The sequence below is a fragment of the Mus caroli genome, chromosome 10, assembly GCF_900094665.2.
Source record: "Mus caroli chromosome 10, CAROLI_EIJ_v1.1, whole genome shotgun sequence".
Lineage (NCBI taxonomy): Eukaryota > Metazoa > Chordata > Mammalia > Rodentia > Muridae > Mus > Mus caroli.
In genome coordinates this window covers 118402775-118420478 of record NC_034579.1, presented here as the reverse complement: position 1 = coordinate 118420478, position 17704 = coordinate 118402775, and the positions used below count along the sequence as shown (strand labels likewise).

The 17704-nt window shown below is 43.9% G+C and overlaps 1 protein-coding gene across 1 annotated transcript in view; it reads right to left on the bottom strand.

Moving 5' to 3' along the window:
• The window catches only part of Lrig3 (leucine rich repeats and immunoglobulin like domains 3), a 49860-nt gene extending 32398 nt beyond the window's left edge, over window positions 1-17462 (bottom strand). Inside the window, exons 1-3 of the mRNA XM_021174025.1 lie at window positions 16966-17462; window positions 11440-11511; window positions 11163-11237 (exon numbers count right to left, since the gene is read on the bottom strand). Coding sequence (XP_021029684.1) covers window positions 11163-11237; window positions 11440-11511; window positions 16966-17201 — 383 coding nt within the window. The 5' untranslated portion in view covers window positions 17202-17462. The remainder of the gene's footprint in view (window positions 1-11162; window positions 11238-11439; window positions 11512-16965) is intronic.
• Between the last annotated feature and the right edge of the window lie 242 nt (window positions 17463-17704).

Genomic DNA, 17704 nt, shown 5'->3' with positions numbered 1-17704 from the left:
AAAAAAAAAAAAAAAAAAAGAAAAAGGTGACCAAATTCAAAGCCCCCCTTCTGTGACAGATAGACATGCACATATATACATACACATATATGTGCATTTATGTGTGTATATATGTATGTATGTGTGTGTATTCATTTTGACTATTCTACATTACATTTCTTTGCTACAAAAAAATGTAAACTGGCCCATACATAACAAATTTTCAGTTCACGAATAAATACCAAATTTTCCCTATGCTCTAAGGTACCTGAAGCGTGGCTATTCCCTTAAAACCGCATTCAACCTTACTCTATGGGGCACTCTGTCTTCTGGCTGAAGCCACCAAAGGGAATGAGACAGCCAGGCAGGTGGTATTAGGTGCTAGAAAGGAGGCGTTTGTGTTTATAATTGCCTTCCCTTTCATGTTTTGAATTTCGTGCTTAAGCAACTTTCATCCAAAGAAAGAAGAGGCGCTGTTGGTTACAACACTGCCTCATTGTTTTGGTCTCCAACAAACAAGAGTCCTGAACCACTGGTCTTCGGAAGCCATCACAGAAGCTGAAGGAAGAAAAAGAAGAGGCGAAAGTAACCAGACCAGAATAGAGCCGCATGTTGGGTCTTGCCATCCCAATCATCCCAGAGCTCAGTGGCTGGAACTTTGTTTTGTCTGTCTTGGCAGAACAAGCCTCACTTGGCACAGAGATGCTTCCTGGTAGAAGCTGTCCCACTGCTTCAAAGCAGCACTTGAAATGGCTAACCCAGAGTGGGGAAAGGAGGCAGGCTATGGCAACCCAGAAGGGTTGTAGAAAACATTGTTGGACACACTCAAGGGAATGGATGTTGACTTCAGGGACTTCACAAAAGACCTCTGGGGGAAAGATTGTCCAATAGAAGTTCTAAGAGATGGAAGACCAGAAAAGCTAACTGTGTGGTTAACTAGGAGCAAGCCATACTGGATTCCAGAATAGCCAAGACTATATAGTAAGACCCTATCTCAAAACAAACAAGCAAACAAATGCCCACAAGGGTGGTGCCTAGACTGAGGCATAGGAATGGCAGACAGCAGAGAGATTGTGCTGCACAGGGTAAAGCACGAGTGACACAGCCCATCCTTGGACCTAAGGGATGGCTCCAGAGTGTCCAGTTTGAAGAGAGCTTGCAGAACACTGTAGATCACGACAAAGATTCCGAGTTTGACCTACCAAGCCGTGGAAAGACTCTGAAAGCCCTTAAAAGCCTGTGCCGACGAAAAAACCCACACACATTCCAAATTCAGTTATTCTAAGCAAGGAATTGAAAACCCAGTAAGTCTGTATTCTGGGGACAGGTTAGTTTAATGAGTAAAAACAAGGACAAACTCACACTGTGGTTACCAATACAGCTCTGTGCACAGTAAATTCTATGTGCAAGCTGTATGTAAACCCTTTAAAGCCCAGTGGAAGAGTTCCTCGTAAGGTATTAAGATGCCTATGTGTTCACTTCGTCGGACTTTCACTCCAGGAGCACAGCAGCAGCTGGGTCACACGCACGAGAGAGGAGTGGAGGTCTCTAAGGCAAGACACCCCGCACAGGAAGACACCAGTCCATTTGTACACTGGCAGGATGCACGGGCTTGAGAGGAATTTTACAGTTGAGCTGGTCAAATTCCATCCTCTCCTCTGCAGCAAGATGTGGGCAAGCACTGGGTATGGTTTATGCCCACCTAATCAAAACAAAGCTTGTTGGCTTGACTCCCCTTAGAAACCTATGTTTTACTTTTGGCTACAGTTGATCCTCAAGTCTCTTAATTAATATGACAAACTAGCGACCTCTCTTCAAATATTGGCTTAACGAAGGTTTTGGTTAAAACAAGTATTTGTGTCTTTACCACCTAGTTATAAAATTATTCAGGTATGTTACTTGTTGAAATTTGTATAATGCTTCGCCTTCGGTCTGTGACTTGATTTCTGAGCAACAAACCTACTAAAATCACTAATACTGTATTTAAAAATGATAAAATAAGCTGGATGAAGTCTTCAGATAAACTCAGTGTCATACAGCCAAGCAAAAGTACCTCAAGTGAATCCTAACCAAGCAAAAGTACTTCAAGTGAATCCTAACCAAGCAAAAGTACCTCAAGTGAATCCTAACCAAGCAAAAGTACCTCAAGTGAATCCTAACCAAGCAAAAGTACTTCAAGTGAATCCTAACCAAGCAAAAGTACTTCAAGTGAATCCCAAACTAATCCAGGAACCTGGTTTTTGGAATGCATGAGAATGTATAGTTAATATGGGTTGTATTCACCATATAAATAACAGAAATATATTTCTCCAGACTTAAGAAAGCATGACATCTCACCAAAAATATATGTGGAAATATTCTAAGATAAAAATGCATTTGACCAACCTAACCTACTGGCCATTCAAGCTTAGGCTAAACTTGTCTTAAACATGCTCAAACATATATTCACCTATAGACAGACAAAATCATCTAACAGAAAACCTATTTTACAACTAGGTGTTGCCTCGTGTAACTTATTGTATGTACTAAAAGCAGAAAGCAGGATTGTTGTTGGATCCTGCTTAAACCACCATCCAGTCTAAATACTGAGCTGAAACACTGTAAGCTGGGGAGAACGTGTACTTCAATCTCATTTTGCTTTACCCTGGGCACAGTGCAGAAGCCAACCTTGTGTGCCATTCCCAGAGAGGAAAAACCTCCTTATGTGTCTCTAACATACCCCAGGGCTTGGACTACAGAACAACCACACAGTCTGTGGGCGACAGGTATGTCACATGGTTGGTTCTCAAGGCCACATATGACACTTGATTTTGAAATGAACAGTACTGTTGACTATCTAAAAGGAAAGAGAAAGAAGAGGAGGAAGAGGAGAAGGAGGAGGAAGAGGAGGAGGAGGAAGAGGGCACATTCCACACTGTATCCTTCCATTCCCATGCTCACAAAATAAAAAAGTTAAGAACACATCCTTATGTCCTTCCAAACCAGCCAAGCAGACAGAACCTCCTGCCAACTTATCTACATTTCCTCCCTGATGCTAATATCTTGTCCAGGTAGCAATCTCTGCACTGGAAGCCTGGGATGCCCACAAGCCACAGAGCATAACCCTCCTCCCCCTCTTTGGCAGCCTTTCCCAGCTTTGCTTCCCACTGCTCAGTGAAGCCACAGTAGAGCACACACTAAGCCCTCTTTCCCTGCTATCACTTGTCACACAGTTGACTTTGCTCTCAGGGGTCAAAGTTCACCCTAGAAACATGAACTCAGCTATAAAAGTTATTACTATCACGTTGTGCTTCATTTTGACCACGGCAAGAAAGCTCCAGATTCACTGTTAATTCACTCTAAATATATATATATATATATATATATATATATATATATATATATATATCCTCCCACACACTTATCTACAGCTGCCAAGATAGTCATTAATGCCTACCTTCCTCCTGTGGCCCTCATGCTCAGGAATCTGTGTTGGCCAGCAGCCCTAGGCCTCTGCCCCCGAGCTGAGCCCACGTGGCATGCAAGTNCAGTTGACTTTGCTCTCAGGGGTCAAAGTTCACCCTAGAAACATGAACTCAGCTATAAAAGTTATTACTATCACGTTGTGCTTCATTTTGACCACAGATATGAAGCTCCAGATTCACTGTTAATTCACTCTAATTTTATATATATATATATATATATATATATATATATATATATATATCCTCCCTCTCCCTCATCTACTGCTGCCAAGATAGTCTTTAAATCCTACCTTCCTCCTGTGGCCCTCATGCTCAGGAATCTGTGTTGGCCAGCAGCCCTAGGCCTCTGCCCCCGAGCTGAGCCCACGTGGCATGCAAGTGGAGCATCTGGGCTGCTGGAGCTCCCCAAGCCCTTTCAAGTACGGAATGCCATTTGATCCTTTGCGGGAGCAGAGGAGATAGATGGGCAGACATCTCTGACTGCTTGTACAGATAAACAAAGAAGAATTAATTAAGTCTGCCTGAGGTCAGACAGGCCCTTCCTGTGAGCCAGACACAAACCTGTGCCCCCAGTTCCAGCCCTCGATGCTCCTACTCTGGAAGGCTCTCTGTGTCTCCTCCACTCAGAGTCTCCCCGAATGGGACTTCCCTGGGCTGCTGTAAGAACTTAGACCTCAAAAATATGCTGGTGTGAGATATGACGGATGCCACTAAACTCCATGGACCCTAAACTTGTACGAGTTCAAAACTAAAATCATCATCATCATCAATAAGTAAATAAGTAAGTAAATAAATAAATAAATAAATAAATAAATAAAATCAACCAATCTCTGGTGGACAGCTAATCTCACTAGCCACCAGTCAGCCCGACTGGATTGATAAGTGCCTAGTAGGTTAGTGATGAATAGCTCGAGCTGTATCTGAGAGTGTCTGCTGACAGGGTTAACTAAGAAGTAACACCCAGCTCTGAACCAAGGCAGCACCATCCCATAGGCTTGGGGCCCACAAGGAACACAATGGAAACAGAGCAAACCCTCTCTCTAGTGCTTTCCGGCCACCAACAGATTCCTTGTCCTCCCTGACAGGCAGGACTCAAACCTCGACATCTGAATCAAACATGATGACCTCTCTTCCTTAAATTTAGGAGAGAATTCTGTTACGAAGGCAAGAGAACCTGGCTAACAATCACCCTTCCAAGCAGTCTGCAGAACTGGAAGTCCCTGCCCTCACATCAAGGACCAACACTCCTTGGCACACTATAGTGGTTTTTTTGTAGTTTTCCCTGTGGTCTACGACCCCACACCAGAAGAAAGTGTGATTCTCAGACCTCTCTGTGCCCACAACACATCTCAGGTACAACAGGACACAAGATGGGATCAAACTGCTCAACTCTGTGTGTGTGTGTGTGTGTGTGTGTATGAGTGTGTATAAGTGTGTGTATGTGTGTATATGAGTGTGTGTATGTGTGTGTATGTGTGTATATGAGTGTGTGTATGTGTGTGTATGTGTGTATATGAGTGTGTGTATGTGTGTGTGTGTATATGAGTGTGTGTATGTGTGTGTGTGTGTGTATGAGTGTGTGTAAGTGTGTGTATGTGTGTATATGAGTGTGTGTATGTGTGTGTGTGTATATGAGTGTGTGTAAGTGTGTGTGTATATGTGTGTATATGAGTGTGTGTGTGTTGTTTCTCTGCTTCTCTGCTGTTGCTTCCACTCAGGACTTGATAAGGAAGTTTACAAAGTGAAAGGCACAGGCACCATGAAAACCCTGTGTGTGACTTTCAAAGGTAAAAGAGAAGAAGGCCATGGAGTTCCACGGGCCACTTACTCTCTAACAGGCTCTCACCGAAGAGTCCCATAATGGATCCTGAGCTATTTAAATTGATTCTCTTATTCTTTTTAATTTGGTCTTTTTAATTACTGTTACTGCTGTTGGGATAATTTATTATTATTACGTTACCAAGTATGCACGGTTGAACGCTATAAATATTTAGCCACAGGTTTAGACTATGTGCATACAAGGTCTGTCTGAATTATGCTAGTACACATGGCTTTCTATAAATATTCCCTAATTCATATGTTAATTAAGCACTAACTATATACTATATACCTGTACTAGGACATCAGCCACAGAAGTCTACTGACACAGAGGAGAACAATAGAAACAAGACTATTGGATAACTGGGTAATAGTTAGATCCACAAGGCAGGTGGTGTGTATGTGACAGGGCAGGGCAGGGAGGGTCAGGGTGAGGAGGGGCAGGCTGAAGGATGAACCTCAGACTCCAACATACACTGTGAGGCCCTCGCTGAAGTCTCAGCTTCTCGGTAAACCCTTTTCTCTCTGCATCCCTTTATATTTTTATATTTTTATTTATTTATTGGGGGAGTGCCACAGTGAGCCATACTGTACTATTGGAAGTCATGTGACACCTTGTTGGAATTGGTTCTCTTCTTCTACCATATTAGGTATGGGAAATGAACTGAAGTGCTCAGGCTTGACAGCAAGTGCCACCAAGCAATTTCACTGGCCTCCCCTTTAAACTGTCAATCTTCTTTGGCCACACCCACTTCTCAGACTCTTTCCAGCTTTACGTTTCTCTCCAGGATCCACCAACCTCTGTGGACAACTCATTCCCATTTGTCTCCGGATCCCATGAGAAGATGAGATGTTCCTGCTAAGGTAGCAAAAATTTTCCATCTGTTTTGTTCATTGCTGACCTCTGAACTTAGGAAATTGTAACCTGACACATAGTAGGTCTCTGTCAATATTGACCTTTCCTGACCACATCAAAGGTCAGCTGCCAGGAATCACTAATCACACGTATATCAGAAGCCAAAGCCATCTTTTCCTTTGAAGCTGGATTACCCATCCTGTTTTTCTCTCTCTTCTCACGGGAATGAAGTTCCACCACAAGAGACAGATTTTGGGCTCTCCACTTGAAAGAAAGCCTGGCAGATAACATATATCCACTGCATTCTAGGTCAATGAATCACCTGTCTCCCTCCAACCATCACCTAGGGTATACCAGATGTCTTTCCCAGGTGTCTCTCCACAAATCCTCACAATGATTCTGGGAGACAGGTGCTGCTATCATTCTCCTTTTAAAGAACACACACACACAAAGACTCACTGTAGGCGGGACCAGCAGTGAATCCCAGGCCATTAGATTTGAGCTTTACTTTTTCAGTGAGTCGGAACATGTAGGGCCTTGCACAAGGCTGGCCAGCACTTCCAGCTTTGCTTTTAATGACTGTTCTAGTGGCATGCCCCTCCACAGAACAGGCAGTCACCACACCTCTGTTCTGCTGAAGGGGCAGTTGTCTACCACCTCCAAGCCACCCTCCACACCGAAGATGGACTGATATTTTCACACGTTACATTTAATCATCAAACTATTAAAATGTCTTCCAGGGCTCTTTACTGAAGCCCATGCTGTAAAGTTGGACCAGCAAAGTTAACCAGTACCTATGAACACATTACGAGGGGATGGCTCAGTGAGGAAAGTGCTGGACAGGAAGACGCTGAGGTTTGACAGCCAGTCAAGTTCACCAGCTAAATTAGCGCACTCTAGGCTCACTGACAGCCACCCCCCATTTCAGATGATGATGATGGTGATGCTGATGATGATGGTGGTGAGGAGGAGGAGGAAGAGGAGGTGCAGGGTGACGGAGATGCCCAACACTGCCCTCAGGCTTCCACATGCACACACACACACGAACTTGTAAAAAGATGACAATGTCCTCTTGATTGTAACATTGACCTGACTCTTACTTCAGAAATATTTATGTCAGACCTGATCAGAATCCAGAGGAAAGATGTGTCATGACAGATGTTCCTAGCTCTGCCCCAACCCACCAATTGGGATACTCTAGGAATGGGGTCAGAGGATGTGCATTCTAACTCCAGGGGCACCTCCGATAGCCAGTGACGTAACAGTTTTCATCTCTAGGACATATGGCAAATGTCTTCAGGTCAGCAGTCCCACTAAGCAATCAAGACTTGAGCAGCCCTGTTTAAGCCCCATGTTTCACAATCAAATCTCCCTCACTCTTGTTACAGGTTTCAAAAAGGCTTAGAACATGGGTAAGTCACGCCATCCCACACGAAGCAGAGACAAGCATGTGATCAACACTTTTACTTTGAAAGGTACTCAAGCCAAGGATTTTACATTTCTAAAATCTAAACCAAATCCAAACAAACCTATCCTATCCTGCCATAGCTATGCAGTGATTTGAGGGAGAGAGAGAAATCAATGAATAAAAGATACACACACAAACACATACACATACACAAACACACACAAACACACAAATACACACAAACACACACAAATACACATACAAATACACACACACAAACACATACACACAAACACACACAAATACATACACATACACATACACAAACATTCACACACAAATACACATACAAACACACACACATACAAGCACAAACACATACACATTAACACACACATACACAACCATACACACAGAAATACACTCATAAATACATACACAAACATACACACACACAAATAAACACACATACAAATACACACAGAAATACATACACAAACACACACATACACAAACATACACACACAGAAACACACACAAATACACACAGACATACACACACACTCTTATGCGCACACTTGCCCCAGCACATCGCTGGGACCTGAGCAGTCTATTAGGTCTTTTGCATTCTAAAAGATGTGTTATCCCGGTAGAGATAAGATTTGTTAAGAGAATGTTCAGGGACTCTCCAGCCAGCATCCCCCATTACTCATACCAGGCTTCCGCAGAGCCTGAGTTTGTCTTTTGCACATGGGAGGCCACTGGACCCAGCATCAGCACTTGTCTCCTCCAACTACAGACAGAGACAAATACTTTACCAGTTAGTCATCTCTGAAGCCAGCTACCCCAACTGGGAGGGTCCCATGGCACCGAGAATAACTGTATGAAGCTGGAGAATTAAGTCTGTGTTCTTAAGATGTATACTATATACAGAATATATATATGTATATATATATATATATATATACATATATATATGTGTGTGTGTGTATACATACACATATATATCACAAATATGATTTTATATAAAGATTCTGAGCTCCTTAGATATGGCTTAGCTTAAGACTCCATCTAATTTTTTTCTTTTTATATCACATAAACAGACTTAAAAATGTTTTCCTCCACAAAAATGTAGAAACAAAGGGGGGGGAGCACAAAGTCAAACAGTTTTAGAAACTACTTTGAAAAATGCAGTTTAAATATAGAGCGAAGGCAAGTACTAAAACTGACTCACCATGTTGATTTAATGCTTTTTTTTTCAATTTCAGAAATGTATTTAACAGTACTGATATTTAGCTGAGATTACTTTCAAGGGTTTCTCTATAGAGGAAAATGTTCTATCTATACAATATGGCACAGAGGATATTAACGCTTTAGAAATAACCATATATTGCAATATTCAGAAGAGCCCTCTGGAGAAAAATAAAACCTTTGTAGAAAGAAACCACCAGAGAGGTAAACTTTGCAAGACGTTTCATGGGCATAAGAACTCCTTTTCAGTACCCATATTGTATGAGCAGGCTCCTCACATAAACCACCACCTACAGGGACTTCCTAAGCTAAGCAATAATTGGGCCTCTCATTATGTGAGACCAAAACTTCGGCTGCCCAGATGTCCTAGGACCAACAAGAGGGAAAGGAAGTGAGATTATTGAGGCTAATTTGACACACAGCCTCACTAACGCCAAACACATACAGAAACAGCATGTGGACGATTCATAACTTTCGGGCGGGAGTCATTCTGGCCTCTAGCTTTCTAGCTACAAGTGATGGTATTCAGGTTGCTACTTAGTTCCAAGAGAGTTCTGTAACTTCCTCACATGCTCTTTGGCTTTGGACCCTAAGCCATGCTAAACTACAGGCAGTTACCCTACCCTACCCAGAGGGGAAAAAAACACCCCACATTGCCGACCCTTGGCCACCACGGTGCTAGGCTCTTAAGCACGCTGATAGAATCTGCCAGAACACAAAGATGACAGGATAGAAGTCTGAAGAATACCTCCGATGCTCCACTATCCCTTCCACTCGGATGTCATTGAAACATGAAGAAAATAGGTATCAATACTAATACGAAAACTTTCTTTTTTTTTTTAATTCGGTGTTTATTTGACAAATACCAAGTGCCTTTTCTTTCGTTCGTCTCTGGTTCTGATCTGTGAGAAACCACATCAGTATCAAATGCCACTCAGCTCTTACTCAGACAGAAGAAATCAGACAGGGTGGCTGCAGGGTGACTTGGCTGACCCGGGCCTTCAGTAAAAACAAACCACTATAAATCACCAGATGGAAGCAATTGGAGAGTGATCACTTTAATTGATTGACCAGCTCGCCTGAAATTTACTATATAACTTCAATCCGCCCAACACCCTTACTAGAAAAAAGAAGAAGAACAAGAAGGAGGAGGAGGAGGAAGAGGAGGAGGAGGAAGAGGAAGAGAATAGTGGTTTTTATCAAACCATGTAAAGAACATGTTTTAATCTTAGAGACAAGCAAAAATTTCAATTACTCAAGATCAAAATGGGAATTGGCTTGATTTTAGAAATTAAGACCTGGAACGTACAAACTGCTACTTCTAAATGCTGCAAAGACAAGGTGGTCCCCAAACTGACCTCAAATACATTATCTAAGCTGAAAATACAGAAAATTTGACACAATTTTAATTTTATCTGAAAACTTTGCAAAGTAACATTTTGACTTTACTTATTGATTTAACTACCGATGTCCACATTTTCAGTTGGGGTTTCAAACCCTGGTTCCTATACCAGGAGCTATGGTTAAGAGGTGGTGTGAGGTGGCTCAATTCCCAGCACCCACATCCAGCAGCTGATAAACGAGTCAGGGCATCCAGCACCCTCTTTTGGAATCTAAGGTCACTTTGCACTCATATTTGCACAAATCCACACACACGAAGCTGGAAATAAAGATGCCCCCATGGCACATAAGGAGGTTCCATTAGCCTCACACAGTACGTCTGACCATTCTCTACAAACATTGCCCCAGTGCACAGTCCCTATGCCAACCGCTGACGCAATGACAGAATTTTAAGTTCTAGTCTACAGAATATAATCCAAGCTCAAAGTAGCTCTTTTGAATCCTGGAAGTCAAGTTAGCAAGTATGAAGTGTATAGTATTGTTTTGTTAGAAGGATGTTTGAGGGGGTTGTCGTTTAATGGATTGCCTAGCAAGAAGCTCTCTCAGTTCCAGTCTCAGCATCATAAACTAAGCAGATAAATAAAGAAAGAAAGAAAGAAAGAATGCTCAAAATTTAGAAGTGGAAGTAAAGTTAATCTGTAGAGGCTTTCTTTGTTATGCTTTGGGGCAAGAATTCAAAGTCTGCTTGTAAGAACTGTATGCTAGTCCATACAGAGCAGTGGCTCTAAACCCTCTAATGCTGCAACCATTTCTCAGAGCTTCTCCTGTTGTGGTGACCCCTCCCCCAACATAAAACTACTTCATTGCTACTTCATAACTGCAATTTGCTACTGTTACGAATCATAATGTAAATATCTGATATGCAGGATATCTGATATGTGACACCCCTCCCACACTCAAAGCGGTCACGACCCACAGGTTGAGAACCACTGATCTAGCCATCATCCACTGCTCCTATAAATGTACCTAGGAACGATTCACTTACAAGGATAGCTGTCTAATATTTGCAGAGATGGATCCCAGGTTTGGAATGGTCTCCAGTTCATTGTTGTTCAGCTTCCTATAAATGCCAAAAACAAAACAGAATAAAACCAATTAGATCTGAAATCCAAAGACATGGAGACACCTTATAATATTTAAAGGCATCACCCAAATTAAAAGATTGAAGGACTTTTTTATCCAAAGGTTCGTCCCTTGAAATGGTCCCGGGGGGGGGGGGGATACTTTATGCAAACCTCAAAAGAGAGAAAAGTGGGACTCACACTTCTTGAAGGCTTTGAAGGTGGCTCAGGGAACTCGTCTGGATAAAAGATAATCTGTTGTGACTCAGGTCCCTGTAAGAAAACAAAAGTCATATTACAAGTAGTTTCTTAAATGTCACTAATATCACTTAATGACCAACTAGGCAGAACAGGGGCTTTGAATTCTTTCTCTCAGCACCAGTGACAAGCAGAGAAATAATTGGATCATTCTGTCCACAAATTAAATGGCAACCAAATGCCAAAGTCAAAACAACAAACTCTGAGGACAGAATTAGTTCAAGAGGCTGGCAGGTTCAAATCCTTGAAGCCCGCAAGCATTTTAAGAGATGTTTTCTGGCACTTGGTGAACAGGTCTTTTGTGAAGTGTGCTTTGGCTTCATCGCCTTAACCCCCACTCCCCATCTGATGCAGTGACATCATAAACTATGAAAAGTGGCTAATTAGGCAGGTTACTGAAACAAGGTCTCCGAAAAAAACACTTTTATTATCACAAAATTAAGTACCAACGTGCTCACTACAGTGGAAGAGAACAGAAGTTGACATCCATGGGGATTACTGGTTTCAATGTGTTAAAGGGCTAGTGTCCTGGTGTAGTGTGTGTGCGCGTGCGCGCGCACCCGCACGCGAGCAACACACACACGCACACACACACACACACAGCTCTGAAAGTACATGCTCAAAAGGATATATCACAGCCTGAATCCTCTCTTTCAAAAACTCCTTGAATTTCAACATCTAGCAATGCAGGACACTATTTAAACCACACTAACCATCTAAAATTGCCTGGCTAATGCTACAAGTATCCTGTGAACATACTACAGACACTAAAACAAATGTGCTTCTCCAAAGGCTCAGTCAAACAGTAACAATTCCCACAGGCAACAAAGTACTAAAAGTAACAAACTCCTGTCCATACCATACTCAGTACCAAGATTTGAAACAAGGACCAAAATCCAACAACTGTTTCAGCATCCTGTCTACATGCTGCTGCCAACCTAGTATTTTGGAGATGAAATGGCAGAATAACCACTAGAAACCAGGCTTAAGCACAGTGTGGCTAAAAGCCCCTCTCTGGAAGAGGCAAGCTGACTCTAAGTTAATTCTTCAATGTTTAAAATGAAGATTTTTTAAATAGCCAAAGTGTTTGCTAATTAATGTTAGTTGCTGACAAGCATGAGCTATGTACGGTACATCAGAATGGACTCCTACAGCCAACAGAAAAATAGAAATCACACACTCATTAAATCATGTTACTTCTTGCTTAGTCGACAATTCAAAATTAAGGGTACTGTCGTTCTCCAAACTTTTTGTTTTGGGAGTAAGCCCTGATTTCTGTATTTCACCTTAAAACAAAATTAAAAAGAACTTGCAAAGATTTTATTTAAGCTCTGTTTGCCTAAAGACCTACCAGGCAGTAACAGACATGAGTAGATTTGTTCTGGTAGAGTTTTAACATGGAGGGGGGAAAATCTGGCTCAGTTTTAAACTATAAAAATCCTGCAATTACAACCACTGCTGTGCACGCTCACCACGCTGGCTGGAGCCAGACACTTTCCCTCACAGTCCAGCCCAAGTCCATCTGGAGTTCATCAAGGCAGCCGTGAGCCCAACAACTCACGTTAGCAGTCAAACAAAACCTGTGTGCTTTAGCACCCCAGACAGTCACAGATTGCCCACAAGCCTTAAAACACAACCAAGAAAAGAACCCTCCACCTGGGACTTCAGCCTTGATCCACAGACAGTCATTTGGAGCCACTTAGCTCAAGAATGCTGAGCCTGCCCCCACCTAACCTTGTCTCTTGCGTTGGAAAGCACAGAGGGACCAATCTGGTATTTACATTTAATACAGTTAATTTTCTTTTAAATTAAAAGAAAAGGAAGGCTAAGAACTGCTCTCTGCTCCTTGGAAGGATTATTTCACAGGGAGATACTGGGAGAAACGCGATTTGGGTGCTCAAAGTTTTCCACCAGTGATAGGATGAGATTCCCAAAACCAAAGACCTTTGAACTGGGAACAGGCCTTCAGCCCAGTGCACATTCTGGAGACACTGGTTGCATGTCCTCCAGCAGGAGCTGGCAGCTATACATATTTCAGTTATTGCAAATGCTTCATCCTGAGCTCTGTGTACTATTAAAGCCACATTACATGTGGGAGGGAAAAAAAATGCTTCTTCAGTGACTTTTACTGCTAAATACTTAAAGCCATGAAACTTTTAATTTACCTAAATTTAGATTCTAAAGTAATATATGTTTCAGAAAAAAAAAATGACCTTCATTTTAGAGGACATGGCGTTTCCTTACGTCTTCCCTATAGTGTTTTTATTGCTGGAAGACTAAAGGGAGATGTGGAGATACAATGTTTCCAGGGTTTCCTTGAACCCAGGAAAGAAACCAGTCAATAGTGAGGGCAGATTCATCATTATGTGAAGTTCTGTGAAAGAACATCTTCCACAGGAAACTTTTAAAAAGACTCGCTGTGATGAGGTCAATAGATAGGAAGGCGGGGAGGTGCTAATTTACCCAGAAAGCCACAGGGCATAGGCCTAGAGAAAGCAAACTCCCCTGTATATTGTAGAGTCACTCTCCATTTTGTCAGTGTATGTGAAAATTATTAATTTTACAACATTTGGTTCTAGCTATCATTTTCTTCTTTCTAAGCATTTGGAAATCTGACTTCCAATTCAAATTTGAAAACACAAATACAGCGTAGCTTCTTAATCAATCCCACAGGGGCCTGCCATGCTGCTAACTCAGCAGAAATATGGAAAGCCGAAAAAACAAAAAGGCAGGCTGTAGCTGTTTTAAAACACTGATCCAAAGCGACTCGTAAATCAGCCCGCTATGCTCGAGTTTTGGTCTGGAAAATATAGAGAAACAGCTGTGGAAAACACAAGGCCTACTTCTCCCTCCCCACCCCCAATAGTAAGTACCCCGTACTAGAACTTTCATAACGGACAACACCAAAGAAGTCAGACGCGTACAAACTACCTTTCGGACTTTCTCCTCAGCCCTGCTAAGAGCTCCCACATTTCTGCGTGATAAGATAAATCATCTGAAATTCCAGCTAGAATTTAATAACACTTGAGGTTGGCAATCAAACAATTCGCCCCCCTTTGGCTAAATAACGTTATTTTAACAAGCCCCCCTCTCTGGCTTCAGAGCTCTGCAGAGGCACAAAGCTCTTTGACTGAGGCTCCAGCAGTAACTTTTTTAACAGCGACTTTCATTAAAGAACTGCAGGTTCTTTCTGAAAGCAGAAGCCAGTACAGTGTTATTATTGTTTAGCTCCAACTACTCAGCTTTCCACGCCAGGCTCTCCTATGGCAATAAAGGACAACTGGATAAAGTGGGGAACATGTGCACACACACACACACACACACACACACACACACACACACGAGAAGCACAGACATTCCTAACTTGTAGATTCAACCAAGGAAACAAAAGACACACAGCATATTTTTTTCCCCTGAACTTTCTCATAAACTATTCCAAAGACAAATGTTTGCTATTTTAAAAGGCCAAGGAAGGAGGGCTGCGGTGAACAATACACATTTTCTATTCACTCCTTGGTCTTGGAAGCCATCTACTTAAGAGCTTTTGTAATTATGTAAGGTTTAACTAGGAGCAGCTCACACCTCCTATGGCAATACACAAAATAACAGGGGAGAAGGATTGCATGTTGCCTTTTGCTCTTCTCTGAGGAGGGGAACAGACCTTCGAGAGTAAACAAAGGAAGCATTGACAATAAAGAACCTGAGACCACATGGCTTGGGGATGCCTCCAAAGACGGTCAGAAGTCACAGAAGTACAAGGATGGAAAGGCTGTGTGATGAGCGATCACAGCAGGGCTTCTGACAAGAGACCCAGCGCTTATTTATACAAGTGGAATGTATTTTCACATACGTTTAAGGAATGCAGACGTGTATTGAGACAATTTACTACTGGCGGAAATGTAATTAAAGACTGTGCTAACCAAATAAACTGTAATTTGTTTTTAGTGTGCCACCAAATTATCTGCAAAACAAAATCCTAATTAGGTCAGCTCCCTTTAAGAACGTTTAAATAGGTATCAAATCCCCCCTCCCCGCCCCCTTTTGATTCAACTCAACTTCCAATCAAGGTCCACACAGTTTTCTGAAATCCATCTACATCTAGTGGGCCACCTGTCATGGAGAAACTACTGGGTAAAGTTAAGACTTCGTAAGCATTTCTAAAGGCACTCCAGGGAGACAGGGAAGGTCTTAGTTCCCCCCTCGCCCTTCTAGCATCCATAGGTGCCCTCCCCCCATGCTCCATTCCATATGTTGTCAGTAGAGAGCCAGTCGGCTTTCAGGAAGGCAGCAGTGTGACCCCCCACCCGGCAAGAGGCAATTGAATGGAATTAGCCACAACTAATTGAAAGTCTTCCTGCTTCAGGCTCAGGTCTTTATCTCCCCTTTCACGAGTAATAAAAGCTGCTACATCAGACATTCCATAATCAGCCATTAAATATCAATCCAATTCTCGTTAATTCTATTTCCTTATTAAACTCCCTTTTAAGAGAGCGTGTTGTTTGATGGTCAACAGCTTATAACTGATGAAAGAATGTAGGTTGGGACAGTGGATCAAAACCACGATTTCTTAAGCCGCCTGGCCAATATTGTCAGGACCTACGAGTGTTTAAGAGCGGAGAATGTCTGCTAGGCCTAAATTTGGGAATCTTTAAGTATGAAGTGATTTGATTTCTTTTAAACGGGACAACTTCTTCTTTTTTTTTTTTTTTAAAGTACAACTTTTGGTTTTTTTGCTTATGGCTTAAACGCCCCCTCCAATTTTAACAAAATTAGGGGTTGGGAGAGAATAAAGAGAGCTGACATTTGTAAGGACTCGCATTTCCAAGTAAATTATATTTTCTTCCGTGTTCTATCCACACAGTTGGCAGTGACTTCGGGGTTTCTGGCTTCCCAGCTAAAATCCGCCAAACAGCACTCAGCGCAGGCTCTAAACTTGCCCAGATCTCGGTTGTGAAAGCCTACTTCCTTTGCTTAATCTACCCGATCAGTCTTCGCACCCAACTTCTCACAGTAACCAAGACGCATTTCAAAGTGGCCCGGGAGCGAGGCTGATGGTCTGCTAATGTGAAATTAAGCACTGCGGAGAGAAAAAGTCTGTGCGGCTTTGCTTGAGCAAGAGGGGGTTATAAGAGAAAGGCGCGCCTGCAGTGACCGTCTAGGGGCCCCGACTAACCCCTGAGAAGCTACAGTTGGGCCAGATTCCTACATAAACTCAGAAGAAAACTTGCAAAATACAGTGTCTCGCAGACTGGCTCCCAGTCGCAGGCGTTGGGTCTGCTGGCCTAGGAGTGGCGACTCGAGAACCCACCTGCGCGGATGCAGAGGGAGACTGAGTCCCCCACGGGGCTCCGCTAGCGGCCTGGGCGCTGTATAGTACGCTCTGAGCCCCGGGCCTAGGCGGACTCTTCTGGTCTCGCACCCCTAGCGGGCCGGTCTCCTTCACCCCACCGGAATGATACTGATACTCACAGCCGTGTGACCCAGGCCGGGAGAGGATCGGGAAGGCGAACCAGCCGCCGCCGGCTGCAGTCCAGCAGGTCCCCGAGGCAGTGGCAGGCGGCTGGACACGGGCGCTGCGCAGCGTCGTCCAAGAGCTGCCCGGGAGCCCCGTGGCCTCCGCTCCCCGCCGGGCCCGCGCGCCCCAGCCCCGCGCACAGCAGCAGTCCCAGCGCCGCGGTGGCCGCTCGGAGTCCGGGAGCACCCATCCCCGCGCGCCCCGCCGCCTCCGGTTCGGCCCGGAGCTCTGCAACCTCGCGCACCCCCAAAAGCACCGACTCCCAGACCCGGCTGGACACGCCGATCGCCGGCCACCTCGTGCTCCTGGTGGCTCAGTCCCCGCACCGAAGGCCTCGCATGCCCCTGCACAGCCGGAGAGCCAGTAGCGGAGGACCGGCAGCCACGGTGAAGGCAGCCCGAGCGGCGTCCGAGAGCGGGATCGCACGCTGAGAAACTTTTCCGCCTGCGGCGGGCTGCGGGGCGCGATGTCCCGGCGCGGCGGAACGGCGAGGCGGGGCGAGAAGGCGGGCGCGCGCCCATTGGCCCGCCTGGCACCCGCGGCCACGTGACAATAACAAGGCTCCAGCCCCGAGCCGGCGCCCGGGAGAAAGTGGAGCTGAGATTGTAGGAAATTCCGAGTTACATTTTCCAGCGTCTGCAGCCAGCAGTCTCCGCTATGTCCTCAGAACCATAGATCAGATGGAATGGGAGG